The sequence below is a fragment of the Meriones unguiculatus genome, chromosome 14, assembly GCF_030254825.1.
Source record: "Meriones unguiculatus strain TT.TT164.6M chromosome 14, Bangor_MerUng_6.1, whole genome shotgun sequence".
Classification (NCBI taxonomy): Eukaryota; Metazoa; Chordata; class Mammalia; order Rodentia; family Muridae; genus Meriones; species Meriones unguiculatus.
The window spans coordinates 72,992,257-73,017,902 of record NC_083361.1 but is presented as its reverse complement, the minus strand read 5'-3'; the positions used below and the strand labels follow the sequence as shown (position 1 = coordinate 73,017,902).

The following is a 25,646-nucleotide window of genomic DNA, read 5'->3' as shown; positions in this document are numbered from 1 at the left end:
GGGTACTTCTCTCTGAGCTGTGAATGCGATGGAGCCATTTTCAGTTTGCTCTGTTGCGACCCTTGCTCTGTTGACTTGTAGACAGATACGTCATTCTTGGTGGTCACCGAGATGCCTGGGTGTTTGGCGGCATTGACCCTCAGAGCGGAGCAGCTGTTGTTCATGAGATTGTGAGGAGCTTTGGAACCCTGAAAAAGAAAGGTAAGGGAAACAGTGACTTAAAAAAAAAATTCTGTGGCCTGGTAATGCTGCACCCCCCTCAGGGGGAGGTGATTAAAGAGCAGGCCAATCAGTTCATGTCAGAGACAGTCTCTGTTCCTATTACAATGGAACCCACTTGGATACTGAACTGCCATGGGCTACATCTGTGCAAGGGTCTTAGGTTATCTCCATGCATAGGCCTTGGTTGGAGTATCAGTCTCAGGAAAAACCCTTGTGCTCAGATTTTTTGGTTCTGTTACTCTCCTTGTAAAGAAGACAATGCAGCCACTCCTGATGAGACCTAATTGACTAGGATCAGAAGGAAGGAAAAGAAGACCTCCCCTCTCAGTGGGCTTGGGGAGAGGCATGCATGCATAGGGGGGAGGAAGGGAGGGATTGGAAGGGAGGAGGGAGGGAACAACAGGGGGGATACAAAGCGAATAAAGTGTAATTAATAAAGAATAAAAAGACAAATTCAGGGAATATCAATTTAATCTTTTGGACAGTGAGTGTGAAAATACTATCTCAGTGACCAGGAAGTAGCTCAGTGTTAGAACACATGCCTTGTGTACAGGAAGCCTTCTCCTCCATCTCCAGTACACAGGAGAAAAACCGTGAATATTGGCACAAGGATGTCAATGGATTATTAACAATTGTGAGGAGCTAGGCAGGGCAAGCATTAATGTTAGTTAATTATACTTCTAATATTTAGTTTGTAAAATATTAATGTATAAACTGACAATCTGAAATAAACAATGTGGTTACTGGCTGCTCTATCAATGGTTTCCTGGCCAAAATGGGGGAGCTATTGCATTCCCTTCAATTCAGAAGATCTCAGGTCACCTGTAGTAAGTAGCTTGGGAGAAGAAGGGTCAAATTGACTCCCTCCCACATCTCCTCCCATAAGCCTCCCCAATTATACTGATAGGGGAGGTCCTACTCTCCTTCCCTCTGATCTTAGCCTATCAGGTCTCATCAGGACTGGCTGAATTGTCCTCCTCTGTGGCCTGGTAAGGCTGCTCCCCTCTCAGAGGGAAGTGATCAAAGAACCAGCCACTGAGTCCATGTCAGAGACAGTCCCTGTTCCCATTACTAGGGAACCAATTAGAGACTGAGCTGCCATGGGCTACATCTGTGCAGGGGTTCTAGGTTATCTCCTTGAATGGTCCTTGGCATATCAGTCTTAGAAAAAACCCCTGAGCCCAGATTTCTTGGTTCTGTTGATCTCCTTGTGGAGCTCCTGTCCTCTCTAGGACTTTCTATCTCCTTCTTTCATAAGATTTTCTGTACTCTGCCCAAAGTTTGGCTACAAGTCTCAGCATCTGCTTTAATACCCTGCAAGGGTAGAGTCTTTCAAAAGCCCTCTGTGGTAGGCTCCTGTCCTGTTCCCTGTTTTCTCCCTCCTACGATGTCCATCCTTTTTGCCTTTCTGAATGGGGATTGAGCATCTTAGCCAGAGTCCTCCTTTTTGCTTAGCTTCTTTAAGTGTACAGATGTATGTTTATCCTGCACTATATTTTTAATATCCACTTCTAAGTGAGTGTATATCCTGCGTCTCTTTCTGCTTCTGGGATACCTCACTCAGGATGTTCTTATCTATTTCCCAACATTTGCCTGCAAATTTCATGATTTCCTTGTTTTTAATTGCTGAGTAGTGTTACATTGTGTAAATGTACAACAATTTCTGCATCCATTCCTCAGCTGAGGGACATCTGGGTTGTTTCCAGCTTTTGGCTATTATGCATAAAGCTGCTACATACATGGTTGAGCAAATATCCTTGTTGTATACTTGAACAATTTTTGGATATATTCCTAGGTTTGATAGAGCTGGATCTTGAGGTACTGCTATTCCTAATTGTCCGAGAAAGCACCAGATTGATTTCAAAAGTGGTCGTAAATGTTTACATTTCGAAAAGCAACGAAGGAGGGTTACACTTTCTCCACATCCTTTCCAGCATATATTGTCAATTGAGTTTTTCATCTTAGCCATTCTGATGGGTGTAAGGTAAAATCTCAGGGTCATGTTGATTTGAATTTTCCTGATGGCTAAGGATGTTGAACATTTCTTTAAGTGCTTCTCTGCCATTCGATATTCCTCTATTGAGAATTCTCTGTTTAGCTCTGTACCCCATTTTTAAGTGGATTACTTGATTTGTTGCTTTTGAATTTCTTGAGTTCTTTATATATTCTAGATGTTATACCTCTGTCAGATAAAGGGTTGGTGAAGACCCTTTCCCAACCTGTAGGCTGTTGTTTTGATCTGACAACAGTGTCCCTTGCTTTACGGAAGCTTTTCAGTTTCTTGAGGTCCTATTTATTGATTGGTAATCTTAGAGCCTGTGCTGTTGGTGTTCTGTTCGGGAAGTTGTCTCCTATGCCAATGAGTTCAAGGCTCTTCCCCACTTTTTCTCCTAACTGATTTAGTGTGTATGGTTTTGGGTTGAAGTATTTGAATCACTTGGACTTTAGTTTGGTACAGGGTGATAACTATGGATCTATTTGCAATTTTCTACATGTAGGCATCTGGCTAGACCAGCACCATTTGTTGAAGAGGCTGTCTTTTTTCAATTTTATGATTTTGGCTTCTTTGTCAAAAGAATGCATCCATAGGTGTGTGGGTTTATTCATGATTTCAGTGGGAATGATTTAAGTTTCTCTCGGTTTAGTTTGATCTTGGCTATAGGCTTGCTGTATAATGTCTTTACTATGTTCAGGTATGTGCCTTGTATCTCTGATCTCTCCAAGACTTTAAACATGAATAGCTGTTCGATTTTGTCAAATGTTTTTTTTTTTTTTTAATTTTTTGGCATCTAAGGAGATGATCATGTGGTTTTTCTCCTTCAGTTTGTTTATATGGTGGATTACATTGATAGATTTCCATGTATTGAACTATCTGTGCATGCCTGGGATGAAGCCTACTTGGACATGATGGTTCATATCCTTCATGTGTTCTTGGATTCTGTTTGCAAGTATTTTATTTTTTGCATCAATGTTCAGAAGAGAAATAGGTCTGAAGTTCACTTTTTTTTTGGTTGAGTCTTTATGTGTTTTAGGTATCAAGCTGACTGTGACTTCATAGAATGAATTTTGTAATGTTCCTTCTGTTTCTATTTTGTGGAATACTTTGAAGAGAATTGGAAATTGGAGTTTGATTTTTTTTTTTTTTTTTTGATGATCTGGTCGAATTCTGTGCTGAAACTATCTGGTCCTGTTTTTTTTTTTTTTTTTTTTTTTTTAAGGGAGATTTTGATGACTGCTTCTATTTCTTTGGAGGATATAGGACTATTTAGTTTAGTTACCTGATCTTGGTTTAGCTTTGTTAAATAGAATCTATCCAAAAAATAATCTGTTTCATTTAGATTATCAAATTTTGTGACATATAGGCTTTTGTAAAGATTGTTTGGATTTCCTCAGTGTCTGTTGTAATGTCCCCCTTTTCATTTCTGATTTTGCTGATTTGGATAGTATCTCTCTGTCTTTTAGTTAGTTTGGCTAAGGATTTGTCTATCTTGTTGATTTTCTCAAAGAACCAGCTCTTGGTCTCATTGATCCTTTGAATTGTTTTCTTTGTTTCTAATTCCTTGATTTCAGTTCTGAGTTTGATTATTTCCACTTGTCTATTCCTCTTGGGTGTGTCAGTTTTTCCCCCCCCCCTAGGGCTTTTAGATGTGCAGTTAAGTTGCTTGTTTGGGATGTCTCAAACTTCTGGAGGCCCTTATCTCTCTTAGCACTGCTTTCATTGTGTCCCATAAGTTTGGGTAAGTTGTGCCTTTATTTTATTGAATTTTAGAAATTCTTTAATTTCTTCTCTCATTTCTTCCCTGACTAAGCTGCCATTGAGTTGAAAGTTTTTTTAGTTTCCATGTGTACGTAGGCTTTTTGTTTTTTTCTGTTGTTGTTGAAGTCTAGTTTTAGACCATGGTTGTCTGATCAGATATAAGGGATTATTTCAATTTTCTTCTCTCTATTGAGCCTTGCTTTGTGTCCAACTATATGGTCAATTTTTGAGAAGGTTCCATAAGGTGCTGAAAAGTACGTGTGCTCTTTTGAGTTTGGGTGAAAAGTTTTGTATACATCTATTCAATCCATTTGATTTAGGACTTCTGTATGTGCTATTATTTCCCTGTTTAGCTTCTGTCTGGATGATCTGTCATTTGGTGAGAGTGGAGTGTTGAAGTCTCCTATTGTTAAGGTGTTGAGATCTATGTGTGATTTCAGCTTCAATAATGTTTCTTTTATTTATAAATGCAGGTGCTCTTTTATTTGGGGCACAGATATTCGGGATTGTGATGTCCTCCTGGTGAATTTTTCTTTTGATGAGAGTGAAGTGCCCCTCCTCATCTTTTTTGATTAATTTTGGTTAAAATCTATTTTATTAGATATTAGGATAGCTACCCAGCTTGTTTTCTGAGTCGTGCTTTTTTGTTTTGGTTTGTTTTGGTTTGGTTTTTAAGACAGAGTTTCTCTGTGGAATAGCCCTGGATCTCTGGGTACTCACTCTGTAGACCAGGCTGGCCTCAAACGCAGAGTTCAGCCTGCCTCTGCTGGCCGAGAGGTGGTGGTAAAGGTGGTAAAGTGTACCACCACTGCCCAGTTTTCAAAAACCATTCTTAATAAATATACCCAAGATATATATCAGTATTCTAAAGATGTTACAGCACTTATTAAGTGCTTCTGAAATAGAATTCCATGAATCATTAGGCACAGATTAATCCTTCATTTGAAAATATTCCTGATAATCAAATGGTGTCTTCTCTTTAATCTATAGTGATTTTTAGATGAAGACAGTTCAGTATGTATGGCACAGTCTTACATCTAGGAAGAGTGAGAATCAGGGTTTAAAATAGTATCTTTCTTCAACTCAAAGGCCACTGTTTATTACCTCAGAGGCTTACTTATTAAATTGTAAGGTTTTCAGTATCAGTGGATACGGTTATCTCACAGTGAGCCCTTTATGACTAATTTTACAAGATAGTGAAGAAAAAAAAATCAGAGAAGCAGATGACCTTGAGGTTTGCATCATGTTATTTCAAAACATCAGGTGAGGGTTTTAAATAGTTCCCATATTTCTGCCTCCCACTGCAGCACTGGCTATACCAGTGGTTTTCACTCTGTGTCAGGCATCCACAGAACAGAGGGGTTTCCTCCTCCTGGCCAGCTGTAAAACATTTGGAACATCTTTCAACTTCATGAGGCTTTCACTGTCTACATTCTTCCCTTTACAATACAATGTTACTATTTAATTTTAGCAAGACCATTTTAAAAACGTACGAGACAAAATTGTGTAATGGTGTAATGTGAGCCACAAATCGTACTTTCTACAACCACTCCCCTAACCCCACACCTACGCAGAAGTTTTCATGTTCCCATCTTGTAGACTTCTCTGTGTCTTAGGCATTCTATGTACTGTGCCAGCATTTCTCTGTTTTTCACATGTATTTTAGGATGGAGGCCTAGAAGAACGATTTTGTTTGCAAGCTGGGATGCAGAAGAATATGGCCTTCTTGGATCTACAGAGTGGGCAGAGGTTCGTTGAAATTATGCTTCTATATAAATTTTCCTAAGTGGCAAAGCAGTTAGGACTGTATTGTGAAGCTTGGAAAAATAACAAGTGAATCCAGTCAGACAATGCTTAGAGTTGATCTAAAATGTCTTGGATGTGCGTTCAACCTTTTGATATTTCAGCAAAATGTCCTGTGTACAAAATCTGTGTTTGAGACTCACACAATCAAGTTATTTAAAAAAAAATCACCAAGTGAAAATCATCTCATTATGCTTTAACTATGTTCATATTTTGTGTTGGATTGCGTTCATACCTATACTTGGCTGCATGTGGCCCATGGGCACAGGTTAGACTCGTCTGATTATACAAAAGAACAATATCATTGTTCAAGAATCCACAAGAGGAGAACAAGATGATTCAGTTGGTAAAGGCACTTGCTGCCAAGCTGATGATTTGAGTCTAATTCTTGGGACCTAGTCGGGGGAGGAGAAAACTGAGAGCTGCAATTTATCCTATGACCAACTCATATGTGACATGACATGCATGCTCACATAGCAAACATGCAGGCCACCACGTAAATAGATATTTAAAAAAAATAAACAAGATTATCTCATTTGAAGAAACCAGTTTTGTTTGAATTTTTAGAAACACCTGCTGTCAATTATTACAATTTATTTTGACAATGCAATATCATAAATCATTGTACTGGAAACCAAATACAAAAACTTATCAATTTCTAATGTTCCTTTTACACACTACCCAAATCAGCTCCAATTGTCAGTCACACTGAACCCTCAGGTTCGAGTATAGACCTAAGGCCTGGTCTATACTTATCTCATTTCAGTGGTCTCTTCACTATTAAATGCTGCAGAAAGTAGGGTAGATGGACTATTTTCCAGGCCTCCTGAATAGTAACTCCATCCTAATGTCTATAAGCTTAGTGTGACAGAGAAGTAAGTATATGTAGCACTGGTATCTGCTGAATCAGCTTCCTGCAATGCTGTGACTGCTCACGTGACTCTTGTAAAACAGAGATAGCTATTACAGGTTTCTCTGAAAACCTGCCATATTCCTGCTGATCAAGGTGAAGTTTTCTGCACCAGAAATCTCATTCTCATGTCAGGAAAATCTATGATTATTTCATGGAGTAGTTTGTCTCTATAAAATTATTAATATTGCTATTATTTTGTTGGTTTTCAGTCAGTCTCTTTATTTATATCAACATGCCCTGAAACTCCTAAAACCCTCCTGTCTCGGCCCCTTGATTCACTTCACGGTGATCAAAATACATTTTTTAAAAAATTAAATTTAAAAATTTGGTTTTATCATTCAGAATTGCACATACTTCTCTGATTTTTCTCTTACAATCAAAACTTCTAGGAAATTCAATGTTTTGGAGAACCCAATGTCTACTTGGAGCTACACTCCTTAATTCTAAGAATTAAGTAGATATTGACATTCTACAAGAGAAATTGGCTTCATGGTCATGTTTCATTTGTAAAGTCTCTGGCCAGTAAATCGCAAACAGCCCATTTCCTGTGAATCTAGAAAATCACCCGAACTTAAATATTTTTTTCTTTTAAATTTTTTTTGATTTGTTGCTTATTACAGTTTATTCAGTTTTTATCGTGGCTGTGGATCCCTCCCTCGTTTCCTCGCAGTCCCCCCTCCCTCCCTCCCTCTTCTCCTAAGCCCCTCCCCTAGTCCACTGATAGAGGAGGTCCTCTTCTCTACTATCTACCCCACCTCATCAGGTCTCATCAGGACTGGCAGCATTGTCTCCCTCTGCTGCCTGGCAAGGCTGCACCAACAAATAATGAGAGGATTTATAAAAAAATGTTTCCGCTGAAAAGTCTCCTAAATAGATGTTTACTGAGAAAAACTGTGACAGATCCGTGTGCATGTTTAAATTCCCGGTTCCCTTTTCATCTGCTGTGTGTGAATTGCTCAGTCTCTCAAATGTAATTTACAAAAGTTTGCTCTTGCTTCTCACTGGCAACCACTGCGTTAAGATTCTCAGACCAACTTTCCTTTGAGATTGTACCTGCCAAACTTGTGGGAAACATGATCCAACTTCACTGAAATATCGACGTTCATGAAAGATAGATGTGCCTTGTGTGGGAGGGAGTTATAGTTATGCTTATAGTTTTAAATATCTTGTTATAGGAGCATTCCAGAGTCCTCCAAGAACGCGGGGTGGCTTATATTAATGCTGATTCTTCCATAGAAGGTGAATATTCTCGGCCTCGTTAGAGAACAGTGATTATTCCGGAGGTAATGATTTAGTTGTGAATTACGTCCCATCACGGAAAGCAGCCCATTAGCAGTAAGGTAGGGTACCTGTGGCTGCCTCCACACCTCTTGCCTTGATGCAGGACTGATTTCATGAGTAATTAAGAGACATTTCCCCCACTCTGTATCACAGTGTGGGCCCAGAAAAACCTCATTCCTAATTTCCCTCTTCTAATAATTACCTGTTGAATGCTGAAGTCATGAATGCGAAGAATCTTTTTACTTGCATGGCATAGAAGATATTTAAATATAGGGACTTGTGAGGTGGTTAAGCAATCTATGGCACTTTCAGAGAAGCCTGACAAATTAAGGTTTATCCTAGCAACCGATTTAAAGATGGACAGTAAGAACTGACTCCATAAAGTTGCATTCTGACTTCTACATGTACACCATGACACACACTCACACTCGCACACACACTTAGTGTAAATTCTCCCTGGCAATAATGGTAGAATAGTGCCTTGATGGAGGCACATGGATATTTACATTTTCTTCCTGATGTACGTTTCTGAGCCTCACGGACATAAAGTTTAGCTTACTTGGTGCAGGCCAGTTCTTCTTCCTCCTCTCATGTTATTGGAGAATTACCATCCCATTCCCACACTGCCGTCTACATATAGTGACTATTCAAAAATTTCTAATGTGATTATTCTTTCCTTATTTAATTAGGATGATTTGGGAGCTGGAGTCAATGGGATTTCTCTGAAAACATGACATGAGTCCAAAGGGTGAAGAACTCATGCAGATATGATGTAGAACACTGATTCAAGCTGGGAAAACAGTATTTGCAATTAGCTTAATGAAGAGTTCATGGGTGCAGTGGGAAGTAAAGATTTGGAGATATGGCCTATTTAATTCTCTCCCCAGCCTCAGGACAAGTTTCAGCAGTGTCAGTGTGAAAGAAGTTTTTTTTTGTTTTTGTTTTTTTGAGATAAATTTACTTCTGTTTATTAACTATCACATTTGCAGTTGCAAAGTTAAGACTTTTTTAAGGTATAACAATCCTTAATGCTTATTCCCTGTCATCATTTTATAAATAAGTGTTTCGGGTTTTAAGATCGAGAACATTAGAGAATTTTTATTAAGTGCATGTTTGAAGGAATAATGTGTTTTATATAGTTTAGTAGTGGTCTTTGAATAAGTGGATAATGGACACAAAAGAGATAAGCCGTTTAACCCGTTCCTTCTGTTTCAGGAAACTACACTCTGAGAGTTGATTGCACACCACTGATGCACAGCTTAGTGTACAACCTAACCAAAGAGGTAAAGAGAAGGAAATGTCACCCCAGAAACTCCGCAATGATTTCTGGGTGCCATTGTTATATTACACATTGATTTTATATATATAGTTTTCTTTCTTTCTCATGACAAGTATTTCCTTTCCTGAACTTTCACATATAACCAATTCTTTCTCAGGACACTACATCCCATCTTCCCACCCCTGTGAGTCAGTATTCAGTCTGCATTCTGTCTACCCACTCCAGAAAAAAAAACTGAGGAAACAGACATTATAAAGCAGCCCGTGGAGTCATACAGTAGCTGGAGCTATAGCTTAATCCCTTTATTCTTTTTTTTTAATTTTTTTTATCAGTTACATTTTATTAACTCTGTATCCCAGCCGTGTCCCGATCCCTCATTCCCTCTCAGTCCCTCTCTCCCTCCCTCATCTCCACCATGCCCCTTTACAAGTCCACTGATAGGGGGGACCTCCTCCCCATTCATCTGATCCTGTTTTATCAGGTATCTTCAGGACTGGCTGCAAAGCCCTCCTCTGTGGCCTAACAGGACTGCTCCTCCCTTCGGGGGTGGGGAGACCAAAGAGCCAGTCATTGAGTTCCTGTTAGAAATAGTCCCTGTTCCCCTCACTTTGGGAAACCAATTGGTTACTTAATCCCTTTATTCTATAACTGCTTTATGCCACACCTACCTTGTATGGTAAAATCAGATAACTCATAATGTGTGAGGAACTGAAGGTTTTCAGTGAAAATGCAGTCATTTGGGGGACAAAGACTAGGTGATGCTCTGCATCTTCCTTCTTTTTTTCTTTTTTTAATTTTATTTTTTTTTTAAATTAATTGCAGTTTATTCACTTTGTATCCCAGGTACAGCCCCTCTCTCATTCCCTCCCAATTCCACCCTCCCTCCTTCATTTCTCATGCTCCTCCCCCAGTCCACTGATAGGGGAGTTCTCTTCCCCTTCCATCTGACCCTAGCCTATCAGGTCTCACCAGGACTGGCTGCATTGTCTTCCTCTGTGGCCTGATAAGGCTGCTTCCCCCTCAGGGGGAGGTGAACAAAGAGCCAACCACAGAGTTCCTGTCAGACACAGTCCCTATCTCTGACCTTCCTTCTTAAATTTTGCCTTTTACTCCAATCTGTAGCACAATCAAGGGAGCCTGACATGCCTCCTAGCTCTCTTAGCAGCAACAGACACTGAAGCTGGTTGAGGCACCATTAATACTTCTATGAGAAAGCCTCTTTTTTTCTTAATTAAATTTTTATTTTTTTTACATTAATTACATTTTATTCGCTTTGTATTCCAGCTGTAACTCCTTCCCATATTCCCTCCCAATCCCACCCTCAAGCCTCTTCTAAGAAAGGGTTCTGAAAGAAGGGGAAGACAGTAAGTCCTGGAGAGGACAGAAGCTCCACAAGGAGAGCAACAGAAACAAAAAATCTCTGTACAAGGGTCTTTTCTGAGACTGGTACTCCAACCAAAGACCATTCATGGATATAACCTAGATAACCTAGAATGGCTGCTCAGAAGTAGCCTATGGCAGCTCAGTCTCTAAGAGAGTTCCCTAGTAAGGGGAACAGGGGCTGTTTCTCATATGAACTCAGTGGCTGGCTCTTTGATCACCTCCCCCTTTTACTCTAATAAAAGGTTTTTTTTCTCTTACAATAACAAACTATATGCAATAATGACAATTGTGAAAATTATTAGGTAATGCTTAAATTAGTATTTTGGCACCCTTGGATAAAGCACTCTGCTATCTAACAATTTCTATCATCTTAAACAATTTATCCGTGAGACTAAAACTATCCATCCTTCAATGCCATCAGACATAAGAAGGAATAAACATTACCTAAATATGTAGCAAGTACAGTCAAGCAACTTCCAAAAGTATAAAAATGACAGATATTTTGCTGCCTGGATAGTCTCCCCAAATTTCTCTATAACATTGAAGCATCATCTTCAGCCTTGGCTCAGAATATTTTACAGACCTTTCTATGAAGCAGGAATTATAAAGGACTTGTTTACCCTGTCCTTGCAGAGCTCCGCAGTCAACTCTCCTGCACCCAGTATGTCCAGTTGGGACAGTATTATATCTATAATTGACTCCTGGATGGAGACATTTTCAAGTCTCAGTCATCCTCAGAGCTGTTCCCATGTGGAGGGATCAGCAAAAAATGTTTCTTGTCCTGTTTGGTCTTCTTGATTTCCTTTGTTCTGTTTACTGTTGTTTAAAAGAAGGAAAATCCCGACAGTTCTATTTTACCAATAAAGACTCAGGAGCCAAATGTTGGGGAGGAAACCTGCTAGCTCAGAGAGGCAGAGAAAATAACCAGCTAACCTTCTTTCTCAGCTCAGGTGTGGATAGAAAAAACAAACAAACAAACAAACAAAAAGGCTCACTAGCTCAGCCTACAGCATAGGAGCAGAAAACCAAAGAAACTCAAGACCAAAGGCTTGTTCAAAGGCCAAAAAGGCAGAGAGCTGAGGAGCCTAAGCTAAAGCCAGAGCTTAAGCTAAAATCCCATTCTTCTTCTTTAATACTCCTCAACTCAAAGTCCCTCCAACTCTTTAATATCTGTCAGCTGGTTTATTGTTCTGCCTCTTGATCTAGGGCTAACTTTATTAAATCCTGGGTATAGAGTTGGAGGGGACAAGGGCTGCATAAGGACAACAACAGAGCCAAAAACCTGGACCCAGGGTGTCCTTCGGAAACTGATATTTCAACCAAGGACCATGCACAGAGACGACCTAGACCCCCTGTTTATAGGAAGCCCACAGTCTGTTCATTTTCCAAGTGGGTTCCCTAGTAAGGGGGGCAGGGGCTGTCTCTGACATGACCTCAGTGGCTGGTCTTTGATCTACTTCCCTTAAAGGGTGCAGCCTTTCCAGACACCAGAGGAAAATGATACAGCCAGCTCTGATGAGACTTGACAGGCTAGGGTCAGATAAAAGGGGAGGAGGTCCTCCCCTATCAGGGGGCTAGGGAAAGGGTATAGGGGGAGAAGAAGGAGGGTGGGTGGGACTAAGAGGAGATGGAGGGGGCTACAGCAGGGATACAAAGTGAATAAATTAAAACAAATAAATAGATAAATAAATAAATTGATACATAAACACTAAAAAATAATACACAAAGCAAGGTATGATGGAGAACAGTTTAGACTCACCTAGAAGATCTAGGAAGAATAGATATTATTTTCTTCAGCGTTGCCAACTACAAATTACCTAAACATTATGCATGCAACTTTTACATATGGCTTTCCTGATTGTTTCATAACTGTCTTTTACTGCATGTGGTTTATAATAAATAAATAAAGCCCATATGCATTTTGGGGAAAAATCCTGTGTATAGAAAGCTCTTGGATTAAAGATGTGTATTAGGGCTGGACGAACCACAACCTGATCACCAGTTTACAATAAACAGAAAGTTCTTGGATTAAAGGTGTGTGATTGGGCTCAACCACAACAAAGAAACAGGATTTTACAGTTCACAATTTTGGGGTTCACAGTGCCATCAAACATCGTGAACAGTCTAGAGCCAAGATCTTCAGAAAGTCTCCTCTTGTGAAGTCTGATTTTCATCAGTTTGTATGGAATACATAGTTTTTGTTTCCTGATGAGACAAGAGCATATTTTCCTCCCCAACATAACACATTTCCTCTCTTTCACTTTGGAATTAGGACTTTTATATTCTGAATATGAACGTATGGTGGGCGCACACATTTTAGTTCTCCAATCTCTGTAAAATGGAGCAGACCGTGTTCCAAGGCAACACCAAATAACATCTGCATTTCTACTTTAGCACATGGACCTTCATCCAGTAATTGAACCTTAACAATACACATATAATATCCAGTCTGACCATGTTTGTCTATAGCTGAAGATTCTCTATCCAGCACCTCAATGTGCTGCTGTTCTGCAATTTTTATAAGCCTTTGCGGATTTTTCCACATCTGGAACTGCTATCATTGACGATATTTACAACCCAGATGCGTTTTTAAGAAAATCACAATTAATTCACATAGGAATTATGAATAAGACCACTGAACTTTATACTCAAAACATGGATTTCATTCAGGAAACATGATTTCTTCTAGAGGTATAGAAAATAAATTAATAAGAAAATTTAATCTTGTTATTTAAAATCTGCATCTTTTAAATGCAGTTTTTCTTTTTATCTTTATTTATTTTTATTATTAGTTAATTTTATTAACTCTGTATCTCAGCTGTATCCGGCTCCCTCATTCCCTCCCAATCCTACCCTCCCTTCTTCATCTCCTCCCTGTCCCTTTCCAAGTCCACTGATAGGGGAGGACCTCCTCCCCTTTCATCTGACCCTGTTTTATCAGGTATCTTCAGGACTTGCTGCAAAGTTCTCCAGTTTTTTGTTTGTTTGTTTGTGATTTATTTTATTATTCGGTACTCTGCCTGCATTTTGCCTACAGGCCAGAAGAGGGCACCAGATCTCACTACAGATGTTTTTGAGCCACCATGTAGTTGCTGGGAATTGAACTCAGGACCTTTGGAGGATTAGCCAACACTCTTAACCTCTGAGCCTTCTCCCCAGTTTAAATGCAGTTTTATCAGAGTCTGTGTAGCAGGTAAAATTTAAATATCTCAATCTAGTTTTTCAGAGAAATCTCATTGCTCAGTAATTCAAGGCAAATGACACAGAAGCTTAGCAGTTTGTTCTGTTCATCTCCTGAATTGGTGCTCTCCTGCTACAACTGTGAAAATACTGCTGGGCCACCGTTAGTGTATGCGATTCATGAAACTTATTTTTTTTGGGGGGGGGCAGAATTTTTGTAGATGTTTATTTGATGGCTAAGAATTAAAGAGTAATAGTAATACAATGTAAAGGGTAATACCTAAAGATTTAGGCCTCCTTGGCCATCATTCTGTGTTTCTGCAAATTCACTAGGATGATCATTTAGATATCTGGAAGCAAAATTTCTTTTCAAGTGATTCTATAAATAACATCCTTATGAATTTGTTTCTAAGATTTCACACCTTAGAAAACTTAGATTAATTTCATTTAAGTTATAAAGAAGATAGTGTTATAAAGCTGAATCTCAGAAAGGTGTAGTTGTATTAAGGTAAAGGTTGAGGTCCTCATACTCTACATCTCTACACACATATAGTTTTTTAACTTTGTTTGTCCAGCGTCAGCTAGTTTTCCTCGAATAAAGTAATTGAAGTTAAAAAATATTTATTTGATAGACTGATAATTTTTTTCTGGGTTTATATCTATTTAATTAACAAACCAAAACTGTTTCCATGTTAAAATTTCTATACTTATTTGTGGTCAAATCGAGGTTGGGTAAAATCAACATGAGAAGAATTGTTTTGGTCATTGTTTCTATACGTATGTACATGCTACATACAAACATACATTGTTTTTTATTTTATATTTACATGTGCTTGTGTTTTTTTTTCTCAATGCAGTTTATTCAGGAACCTTGAACAATCTCCTGACCCTGGGGAAAGCTAGACTGATAATTTTAATAATACAGTATTATACTTTTAAATGTATGTTTCTTTAAATTTAAAAGTATGAATGAAATAATTTTGTTTCTTTATTCATATTTTATAGGTCAAAATACTGATATATCTTCTAATTTTCTTCTCATGCTAGAGGCATCTAATTTGTGTTCATATAATTATTTAAAGATAAATTTGTTAAAGAATATAGTATTACTGACCTCTACATTTTTGTATAAAAACTTTTAAATAGTGCAGGTGTTTAATAATTTTTAAACTAATCTTGTTGAAATCTATTACACTTGCCAATTATTAAGTATAAAATGTAGACAAATTATTTTGCTGAACCTAAATAGCTGTTGAATCTTAGTGATGCTCAGCTGATTAAATACCCCTGGTATAACTTGATATTTTCTAATTTGAAAATTCAATAATGGGTCATGTTTTACTCCTTTATGTTTTTTGCCCATAAAAACAGACACTGATTTTAAATCCTGGTGTTAGGCACAATCACAAAGAGAATCAATTGATAAAGAAAAGCAAGCCATTAATTGCATTGCACTTTGTTATGTTATCTAATGACTTATTTCATTATATATCAAAACTGCTGAAATCTTACAGACAAGAAGCAATAACAACAGAAAAAAATTAATAGAAGTATATGGTTTTGAGAATAGTTTTCTTTGATCTAGGAAAACTGTCCTAGACCCTCCATAGACAACGCTTTCCCAATAATTTGCTGAATTCTTTTGCACTTACACAAGTAGAGATATTTTCCCTCCAGAAATTTTGTATTGTAACTCCCAAATCCCTATGCTTGGCATTGAACCCCAAGCCTCCAGCATACCGGGAAAGCACTACAGAGCAGCCATTTGATTCTCAGCAACTTTTTTTTTTTAATTGTTCACTCACTGTTTATCTTTGTTGTTTTTTTTTATATTAATTACAGTTCATTCACTTTGTACCCAGCTGTAACCCCTTTCCTCCATCCCTCCCATTTCTATCCTCCCTTCCTCATTTCCTCCTATGCCCTTCTCCAGTCCAGGGATAGGGGAGGTCCTCCTCCCCTTTCATCTGACCCTAGCTTATCCAGTCTCATCCGAACTGGCTGCATTGTCCTCCTCTGTGGTCTGGCAAGGCTGCTCCCCCACCCAGGGAAGGTGGTCAGAGAGCTAGCCACTGAGTTCATGTCAGAGACAGTCCCTGTTCCTCTTACTAGGGTACCCACTTGGAGACTGAGCTGCCATGGGCTACTTCTGAGCCGGGGTTATAGGTTATATTCATGAATGGTCCTTGGTTAGAATATCAGTCTCAGAAAAGACCCCTGTGTCCAGACATTTTGGTTCTGCTGCTCTCCTTGTGGAGCTCCTGTCCTCTCCAGGTCTTGCTATCTCCCCTTTCTTTTCTAAGATTCCCTGCACGCTGCCCAAAGTTTGTTTCTGAGTCTCAGCATCTGTTTTGGTACAATGTCTCAGCAACTTCTAAGGCAGATATCTCATCTCTTGTTTTGCTGAAATGTAGTTTAACTCCTAATTTCCTTATTAATGGACATTTACCCTTATGCATCAGTTTTGTGAGTATTCTTATCTTTTTAACTTTTTAACTTGTGTAGCTACAAAGCCCTGATGAAGGTTTTGAAGGCAAATCTCTTTATGACAGTTGGAAAGAAAAGAGTCCTTCACCCGACTTCATCGGAATGCCCAGGTAACACAAAAATCCCACCCATTCTATCAAGTTTGTTGCTGTTTGAATTGTTTTTGAAATAAGAGGGCCATTTGTTTCAGTTGTTAGTAAGAAGTAACTTTCAAAATGCTTTGAACTCTGACAAATAAACCCAGTGCTTAGGTTTACAGTAAAACATTATCCTGTGTTTTGAAAATAAATCTGAAGGTTGCAAAATCGATTTTTTTTTTAATTATTTAATGTGCATTTAGTGGGAAGGTGTCTGATCCCTTGAAATACACATTATAGACAGTTGTGAGCTGCCATGTGGGTGCTGGGAATTGAACCCTGGTCTTTTGGAAGGGCAGACAGTGCACTTATCCACTGAGCCATCTCTCCAGCCCCGCAAAATCAATTTTTGAGCAAGCTGTGTGCAAGAGGCAGCAGCCAAGCTTCTAACATCAAGGGCCCTTCAAATTACACTGTAAAAAATAACTAATATTTTTGTTTGTTTTAAAATTTATTTATTTGTTTTTTTATTACAATTATTCACTTTGTAACCCTGCTGTAGTCCCCTTCCTCCTCTCCTTCCAACACCACCCATCCTTCCTTTTCGCCCTCTGTGCCCCTTCTCCAGTCCCCTGATAGGGGAGGACTTCCTCCCCTTCTATCTGACCCTACCTTATCAGGTCTCATCAGGACTGGCTGCATCATCTTCCTCTGTGGCCTGGCAAGGCTACACTTTTCCAGGAGAAGGTGACCAAAGAGCCAGCCACTGAGTTCATGTCAGAGACATTCCCTGTATCCCTACTAGGGAACCCAAGGGAGAAGCATAGTGCCTATTAGGATACAAGATGCTTGCACATTATACATATAAAAGGTTACAATGGAGAAAATGAAACACAATTCCTGCCAAATATCACTTGTCAGTCTATCGTTACTCATTTTACTGAATGAAATTAACAAGTATTTTGTTTACTCTGATAGTATAACACTGTAGGTGGTTGTACCTTTACATGCAAGAGGAAGGAACTATATCAGTAGTTTGTAGAGGTAACATCCACAGTGTGAATACTGTAATATAATCAGACAGAATTTGTATCCTAATGATCTGAACAAGGATTATTCCTTTCAATAACTTATTTAACAAACACAGATGAAATATTTTGTTTCGTTGATTTTGTTTGTTTTTTTTGTTTTGTTTTGTTTTTTGTTTGTTTGTTTTGTTTTTCACGACAGGGTTTCTTTGTGTAGCCTTGGCTGTCCTGGATTCACTTTGTAGACCAGGCTGGCCTCGAACTCACAGAGATCTCCCTGTCTCTGCCTCCCTGAGTGCTGGGATTATGGATGTGCACTGCCACTCCTGGCTCTGAAACAAATATTTTGATGGAAAGCATTCCACAGTCTTTGAAATCTTTAAATAAACTGTGGTACATAAAAGTTCCTCTCCATAGAATGGTATTATAGAGGAAGTACATTTTTCAGCACCATAAGAAATATCTTATTTCAATTGTATGTCTAACGCTCTCATGTTTGTATTAGTATAACTAGAATTTGGTATTTGACCTTTGATCCTTATACAATTAGCAGTGCACTATGAATTAATTCTACTAATTTATCTCTCAAAGGATTAACAAACTTGGCTCTGGCAATGACTTTGAAGTGTTTTTTCAAAGACTCGGAATTGCTTCGGGCAGAGCCCGATATACTAAAAATTGGGTAAGTCTAAATTTGCCATTTAAATAAGTGATTCTTAAGGATTAAATACGGGTATATTTTAACTGAATTAATGTTTTACTTCAAAAAGTACATTAGAGAAAGCGAAGGGTTGGAAAGCCAAATAGAAATGTCTCATTGGTTCATTGTCCTACTTTTGTTGCGCTGAGCCTGTATTCACATTCCAGCTGCAATCCATACTACTTTCTGCAGACTTGAACACAATGTTTTTCATTAAATCAGCAGTTCTCAACCTGGGGGTCAAGACTTCTTGTGGGTCACAGGGTCAACCTATCACATATCCTGTATATCAGATACTTACATTACCGTTCATAACAGCAAAGTTACAGTTATAAAGTAGCAATAAAATAGTTTTATGGTTGGAATTTACCAGAACATGAGATACTCTATTAAGGCACTAGAAAGGTTGAGAACCAGGGCCTTAAATGTACCTTGTTTTACTTATTTGGTGACTCAGTTTTCACTTCATCATATAAATTAGTGAGAATTATCTTAGGTTCATCTTTCTTTACTTTCACTAAAAATTAATCAAAATCAGCAAGACCTAACAATATTTAGATTTTTGTCTGTTACTGTAGTTCAAATCATCAAATAAACAACAATCTCTGAGCAAAAATTGGTACAATACAATAAACTCATAAATAATTCTTATTCCCTTTTATTATTTTTAATTAATTAATATCTCGATTAGAGCTTCCTTTCCTTCCAATTCCTCCCTCTCCCCTCCTTTATCCTTATGCCTTCCTCCTTTTATCCTCAGTGAAGGGGAGAGCTCCTATGGACATCAACCTGCTTTGTCTAGACAAGGCTATCTGTCCAGTTAGGAGAAAGGGATCCAAAGACAGGCAACAGTCAGAGCCACCCCTGCTCCTGTTGTTAGAGGTCCCACATGAAGACTACGCTGTATATCTGTTACATATGTATTGGGGGCTTTGGTCTGTCCCATGCATGCTCTATGGTTGGTTGATTCTGTAGATTTTCTTATGGTGTACTTGACCTCTCTGGCTCTTTAAACCTTCCTCCCTTTCTTCCACAAGAGTCCCCATGCTCAGCCTTGTGTTTGGCTGTAGGTGTCTGCATCTGTTTTCATTGGCTGCTGGGTAAGGCTACTCAAATGACTGTCATGCTAGCCTCCTGTCTGCAAGCATATCAGAATATGACTAATAGTGTCAGTGGTGGGCTCTGTCTCACAGCATGGGATACAAGTTGGACCAGACTTTGGCTTGCCATTCCTTCACTTTCTACTCCCTCTTTATCCTTGCCCCCTTTATCGGCAGGAAAAGGGTGGGTCGAAGGTTTTGTGTCTGGGTTGGTATTCCCAACCATCCTTGAAAGATTTGCCTGGTTACAGGAGGTGACTGTTTCATGTTTCATACACCCTATTGCTAGGAGTCTTAGTGCTAGAGTCACCCTTATAGATTCCTGGGAGTTTCCATTGTCCTAGATTTTTAACTTGTCCCAGAGATGGCCCCAATACTGATTCCAGTTCTTTCCGTTTTCTCCCTCTCCATCCTCCCCACACTTGATCCCTCCTGTTTTCCTCCTCACCCCTCCCACCCAGATACCTCCCTCCATCCACCACACATATCTATTTTATTTCCCCTTCTCAGTGAGGGGAAATAAAATACATTATTTTATTTCCCTTGTTCCCTTCTTGTTACTTAGTTTCTTTTGGTCTGTGGATTGTAGCATGGTTACCCTGTACTTTATGGCTAGTGTCTACTTACAAGTGAGTACATACCGTGTTTGTCCTTCTGGGTCTGTATTACCTCACTCAGGACGACAGTTTCTGGCTCTATCCATTTGCCTGCAAGATTCATGATACTATTTTTTAAATAACTGAGGAATATTCTACTGTGTAAATGTACCATATTTTCTTTATACATTCTTTAGTTAAGGGACATCTGGGTTAATTCCAGTTTCTGGCTATTACAAATGAAGCTGCTCTGAACATAGGTGAGCAAGAGTCCTTGTGTTATGGTACAGCATCCTTTGGGTATATGCCCAGGAGTGGTATACTGAGTTTTGACAGAACTATTTCCAGTTTTTGGAGAAACTGATAAATTTCCTATGAGGTTGTACACATTTTCATTCCCACCAGCTATGCAGGAGTGTTCCCCTTGCTTCACATCCTCGCCAGAACAAGCTGTTGCTTGAGTTTTCAATCTAAGCCATTCTGACAGGTGTAAGATGGAATCTGAGTTGTTTTGATTAGCATTTCCCTGATGACTAAGTTTGTTGAACAATTCTCTAAGTGCTTCTCGGCCATTAAAGATTCTTCTATTGAGAATTCTCTGTTTAGCTCTGTTCCCCATTCTTTAACTGGGTTGTCTGGTTTGTTGCTGTCTAATATCTTCAGTTCTTTATATATTTTGGATATTAGCCCTCTGTCTGATTTGCTGTTGTTTTTTCCCCTGTTGATGGTGTCCTTTGTCTTACAGAAGCTTTTCAGTTTCATCAGGTCCCATTTATCAAATGTTGATCTTAGTGTCTGAGCTGTTGGTGTTCTGTTCAGGAAATTGTCTCCTGTGCCAATGCGTTCAAGGCTGCTTCCTAAGTTCTCTTCTATCAGCTCTACTTGAGGTCTCTGATCCACTTAGGTTTGAGTTTTGAGCAGGATAGTATATATGAAAAGAAAAAAAACCCCACATTTATATAAAGGAGGACTACTGATTTTTTGAGTTAATTTTGTATTCAGCCACTTTGCTGAAGAAGGTGTTTATAAGATGTAGGAGTTCTATAGTAGAACCATGCACACTCTCATATTGTTTGCCAGTAGAGACGCTTTGAATTTTTCCTTACCAATTTGTGTCCCTTTGATCTTCTTTAGCTATCTTATTGCTCTAGATAAAATTTCAAGTACTATGTTGAATAGAAATGGAGAAACTGGCCAGCTTTGTCTTGTCCCTGATTGTAGTGAAAATTTTTCAAGTTTCTTTTCATTTAATTTGATGTTATTTTTTTCCATTTTTTAAATTTTTATTAATTACAGTTTATTCACTTTGTATCCCCCCTGTACCTCCCTCCCTCCTCTCCTTCCAATTCCACCCTCCCTCTTTCCCACCCATGTCCCTCTCCTTATTATAAGGTTGTTATATATTGCCTTCAGTGTGTTTATGTTTGCTACTTGAACACATGATGTCTGAAAAACTTTTTATCATGAAGGAGTGTTGGATTTTGTCCAAGATTTTTTTCATCATCTAATGAAATAAGCATGTGTTTTCTTTTTCTTTCATTTTGCTTATATGGAGAATTAAATTTATGTTTTTTGTTTTGTTTTGTTTAGTTTTGTTTTTTTTATAACTGAACCATCCCTGCATCTCTGGGATGAAGCTTACTTGATCATGAATGATCTTTTTGCTGTGTTCTTGGGTTTGGTTTGTGAGAATTATACTGAGTAGTTTTGCATCAATGTTCAAAAGGGAAATTTGTCTAAAATTTTCATTGTTGAGAATTTATGTAGTTTAGTTATCAGAGTGACTATGGCCCAATAGAATGAGTTCAGCAATTATCCTTCTGTTTTTGTTTTGTAGAATAGTTTGAGGAGTATAGTTATTAGCTTTTCTTTCAAAGTCTGGCAGAATTCTTCATTAAAACCATTTGGTCCTGTTTTTTCTTAAGTGTTTGTTGTTATGTTCCCCTTTTATTTCCGATTTTGTAAATTTGGAGATTCTTTGTATGCTTTGTAGTTAGTTTGCTAAGAGTTTGTTTATTTTTTTGACTTTGTCAAAGAACCAACTCTTGGTTTCATTGATTCTTGGTACTGTTCTCTTTATTTCTAATTAATTGATTTCAGCCTTGGGTTTAATTATTTCCTGCCAACTACTCCTCTTGGGTGTGTTTGCTTCATTTTGTTGTAGAGCTTTCAGGTATGTCATTAAGTTGCAAGCATGCTATCTCTCCAAGTTCTTTACAAATAGCACTGGTTTCATTGTGTCCTATAGGTTTGGGTGTGTTAACTTCATTTTCATCGAATCTTAGAAAATCCTTACTTTATTTTTTCCTTGACCTAATGGTCATTGAGTATTGAATGGTTTCTATTGTTTCTGTCATTGTTGAAATCTAGCTCTAATCTATAGTGGTGTAAAAAGATACAGGATGTTATTTCACTTTCTTGTATCTCCTGAGGTTCTTTTTGTGATTGACTATATGGCCATATTTGGAGAAGGCTCTATGAGGTGCTGATAAGAAGGTATATTATTTTGTGTTAGGGTAAAATATTCTGTAAATATCTGTTACATTCACTTGATTCATAATGTTCATCAGTTTCATTATTTCTCCTTTTAGTTTCTGTTTGTATGACTTATCCATGGGTGAGAGTGGGATGATTAAGGTGGGTCATTCAGTGTGTGGTCTAAGCTTTAGTCATATTTCTTTTAGAAATGTGTGTATTTGGAAGATAAATAGTCACATCTTAATGGATTTTTCCTTTGATGAGTATGAAGTGTTTCACCACATCTCTTTAGGTTAATTTTGGTTTAAAGTCTATTTTATTAGATATATTTTTAAGTTCATGCTTACAAAAAAGAATTATATATATTGAAAACATTTTCTCAGCCTTGGAATGGGGAATTTTCTCATTCTTCTATTCCTATTATTCTTAGGTTTGGTCTTTTCACAGTGTCCCCAACTTCCTGGATGTTTTGTGTTAGAATATTTTTAGATTTAACATTTCTTTAACCCTAACAACATTATCGTCTATTATATATTCTATGCTGAGCTTCTCCCTTTAATCTTCTGTATTCTATTGATGGTGCTTGAGTCTATAGTTCTTGTTCTCTTACCGAGGTTTTCCATCTCCAAGATTGTGCCAGTTGGTGTATTCTTTATTGCTTCTGCTTCCATTTTCAGGTCTTGAATGGTTATATTCATTTCCTTCACCTGTTTGTATTTTCCTCTATTTCTTTAGGGGATTTATTCACTTTCTCTCTAAAGTCCCATATCATCTTCATAAGTTTGAATTTAAGGTCATTTTCCCATTCTTCAACTGTGTTATATTCATTTCCTTCACCTGTTTGTATTTTCCTCTATTTCTTTAAGGGATTTATTCACTTTCTCTCTAAAGGCCCATATCATCTTCATAAGTTTGAATTTAAGGTCATTTTCCTGTTCTTCAACTGCGTTATGCTCTACAGGGTTTGGTGTAGTAAGATAATCCAGCTTGCTGGATTCTAGTGGTTCCATTGACCTGACTCTTGTTGAGGGTATTCTTTTTTGTTATTGTTGTTCAAGGACTTACTCTTTTTATTTCAGTCCTTTATTCTTTTTTAAAATTTATTTTTTATTTATTACAGTTTATTCACTTTGTATCCCAGCTGTAGCCCCCTTCTTGAACCCCTCCCAATCTCACCCTCTTTCCCTCTCTCTTCCCATGCCCCTCCCCCAGTCCACTAATAGGGGAGGTCCTCCTCCCCTTTCCTCTGACCCTAGCCTATCAGGTCTCATCAGGACTGGCTGCATTGTCATCTTCTGTGGCCTGGTAAGGCTGTTCTCCCCTCAGGGGGAGGTGATCAAAGAGCCAGCCACCGAGTTCATGTCAGAGACAGCTCCTGTTCCCCTTACTAGGGTACCCACTTGGACACTAAGCTGCCATGGGCTACATCTGTGTAGGAGTTCTATGTTATCTCCACACATGGTCCTTGGTTGGAGTATCAGTGTCATAAAAGAGCCCCAGGCCCAGATTTTTGGGTTTTGTTGCTCTTCTTGCAGAGCTCCTGTCCCCTCCAGGTCTTTCTATCTCCCCCTTCTTTCATATGATTTTCTGCAGTCTGCTCAAAATTTGGCTATGAGTCTCGCATCTGCTTTAGTATGCTGGGTAAAGTCTTTCAGAGGCTGTTTTGGGTATTTTTGACTGGCCTTTATCCATCTTGTTGTTCCTAGTATTGGCAGACCCCTAGTATTGCAGATAGAATTGTGGCTCAGAAAATGGGACCCAGGGAAGCAGGTACAGTTTGCTGCTATTGGGAGTGCTTTTGGGGGACTGAATAGGCAGAGAATGGAATTGTGTGTGTATGGGGGGGGTCTCACCTAGCAGTCCCTGATGGCAGTAGACCTCTGGGAATGCAAGGTAAAGCTTTGTGCAAGGAATTGGAGTACACAGGGGGCAGCAATGTCATTCACCACTGCTGGGCTTGTGGTGGGGGCACTCCAATCCCTTTACTGCTGTGATTGATAAATTTTAGTTTTATGTTTTAAAAGGTGTGTCATGGAGATAACCCTGCACAGATGTAGTCCATGGCAGCTCAGTGCCCAAGACGGTTCCCTAGTAATGGGAACAGGGACTGTCTGGGACATGAATTGGCTCTTTGATCACCACCCCCTGAGGGGGAAGCAGCTGCAACCTTACCAGGCAACAGAGGAAGACAATGCAGCCAGTCCTGATGAGACCTGATAGACTAGGGTCAGATGGAAGGGGAGGAGGGCCTCTCCTATAAGTGGACTGGGGAAGGAGCATTGGAGTAGAAGAGGGAGAGAGGATGGGGTTAGGAGGGGAAGAGGGAGGGAGCTACAGCTGGGATACAAAGTGAACAATGTGTAATTAATAAAATAAATACATTTAATTTTTTTACAAAGTATGTAATTTATAAAATCTAATTAATAAAATGCCCTACAGCCTCGTTTACAGCCTGTTCTTATGGAGGCATTCTCTCAGTTAAGATTCCCTCTTCTCGGATGAACTTAGCTTGTGCCAAATTGTAGCCAGAACAATTATTTTTTAGCAAATCAATTAATTCATTTATTCATTTACTTATTTATTTTTAGGCACCTCCCTTATCTCCTTCCAGTTCCATCCTCCCTCCCTCTTCCCTTCTATATCCCCTTTCTCTAGCCCACTGAAAGGGGAAGTTCTCCATCCCTGCCATCTGACCCTAGCTTATCAAATTTCATCAGGACTGCCTGGATCCTTTATCTCTGTGGTCTAGCAAAGCTGCATCACCAGGGGGAAGTGAAGAAAGAGCAGGCAACTGAGTTTGAGTTCCTGACAGAGGCAGGCCCTGCTCTGCTTACTTGGGAACCTACATGGAAACTGAGCTTCCTATTGACAATATCTGAGCAAGGGATCTAGGTCCTGTCCATGCATGGTCCTTGGTTGGTAAATCAGTCTCTGCAGGACCCCAGGGCTCAGATTTTTTTAACATTGTTAGTCTCCTTGTGGAGCACTTGTCCTCTCCGGGACCTTCTATGCCATCCCTTCCCATGAGACTCTCTGCACTCTGCCCAAATTTGGCTATGAGTCTCAGCATCTGCTTCGATCCCCTGTTGGGTGGAGCCTTTCAGAGGGCCTCTATGGTAAGCTCCTGTCCTGTTCCCTCTCTCCCACCACTTCTGGTGTCTATCCTTTTTGCCATTCTGAATGAGATTTAAGCATCCTCCCTCGACTTCTCCTTTTCTGTTTAGCTTCTTTAGGTCTTTAGATTTTAGTATGGTTATCCTATATTATATTGCTAATATTCTAAAGCTTCTATGAACATAGTTGAGCAAATGTCAATGTTGAATGGTGGAACACATTTTGGGCATAAGTCCAGGAGTGGTATA

The 25,646-nt window shown here is 38.9% G+C and overlaps 1 protein-coding gene across 1 annotated transcript in view; it reads left to right on the top strand.

Moving 5' to 3' along the window:
* Positions 1 to 25,646, top strand: part of Folh1 (folate hydrolase 1) — an 84,575-nt gene that overhangs the window by 53,442 nt on the left and 5,487 nt on the right. Inside the window, exons 10-15 of the mRNA XM_021659025.2 lie at positions 82 to 201; positions 5,646 to 5,728; positions 7,871 to 7,934; positions 9,192 to 9,259; positions 16,324 to 16,415; positions 18,002 to 18,092. Of these exons, the coding sequence (XP_021514700.1) occupies positions 82 to 201; positions 5,646 to 5,728; positions 7,871 to 7,934; positions 9,192 to 9,259; positions 16,324 to 16,415; positions 18,002 to 18,092 (518 nt within the window). The remainder of the gene's footprint in view (positions 1 to 81; positions 202 to 5,645; positions 5,729 to 7,870; positions 7,935 to 9,191; positions 9,260 to 16,323; positions 16,416 to 18,001; positions 18,093 to 25,646) is intronic.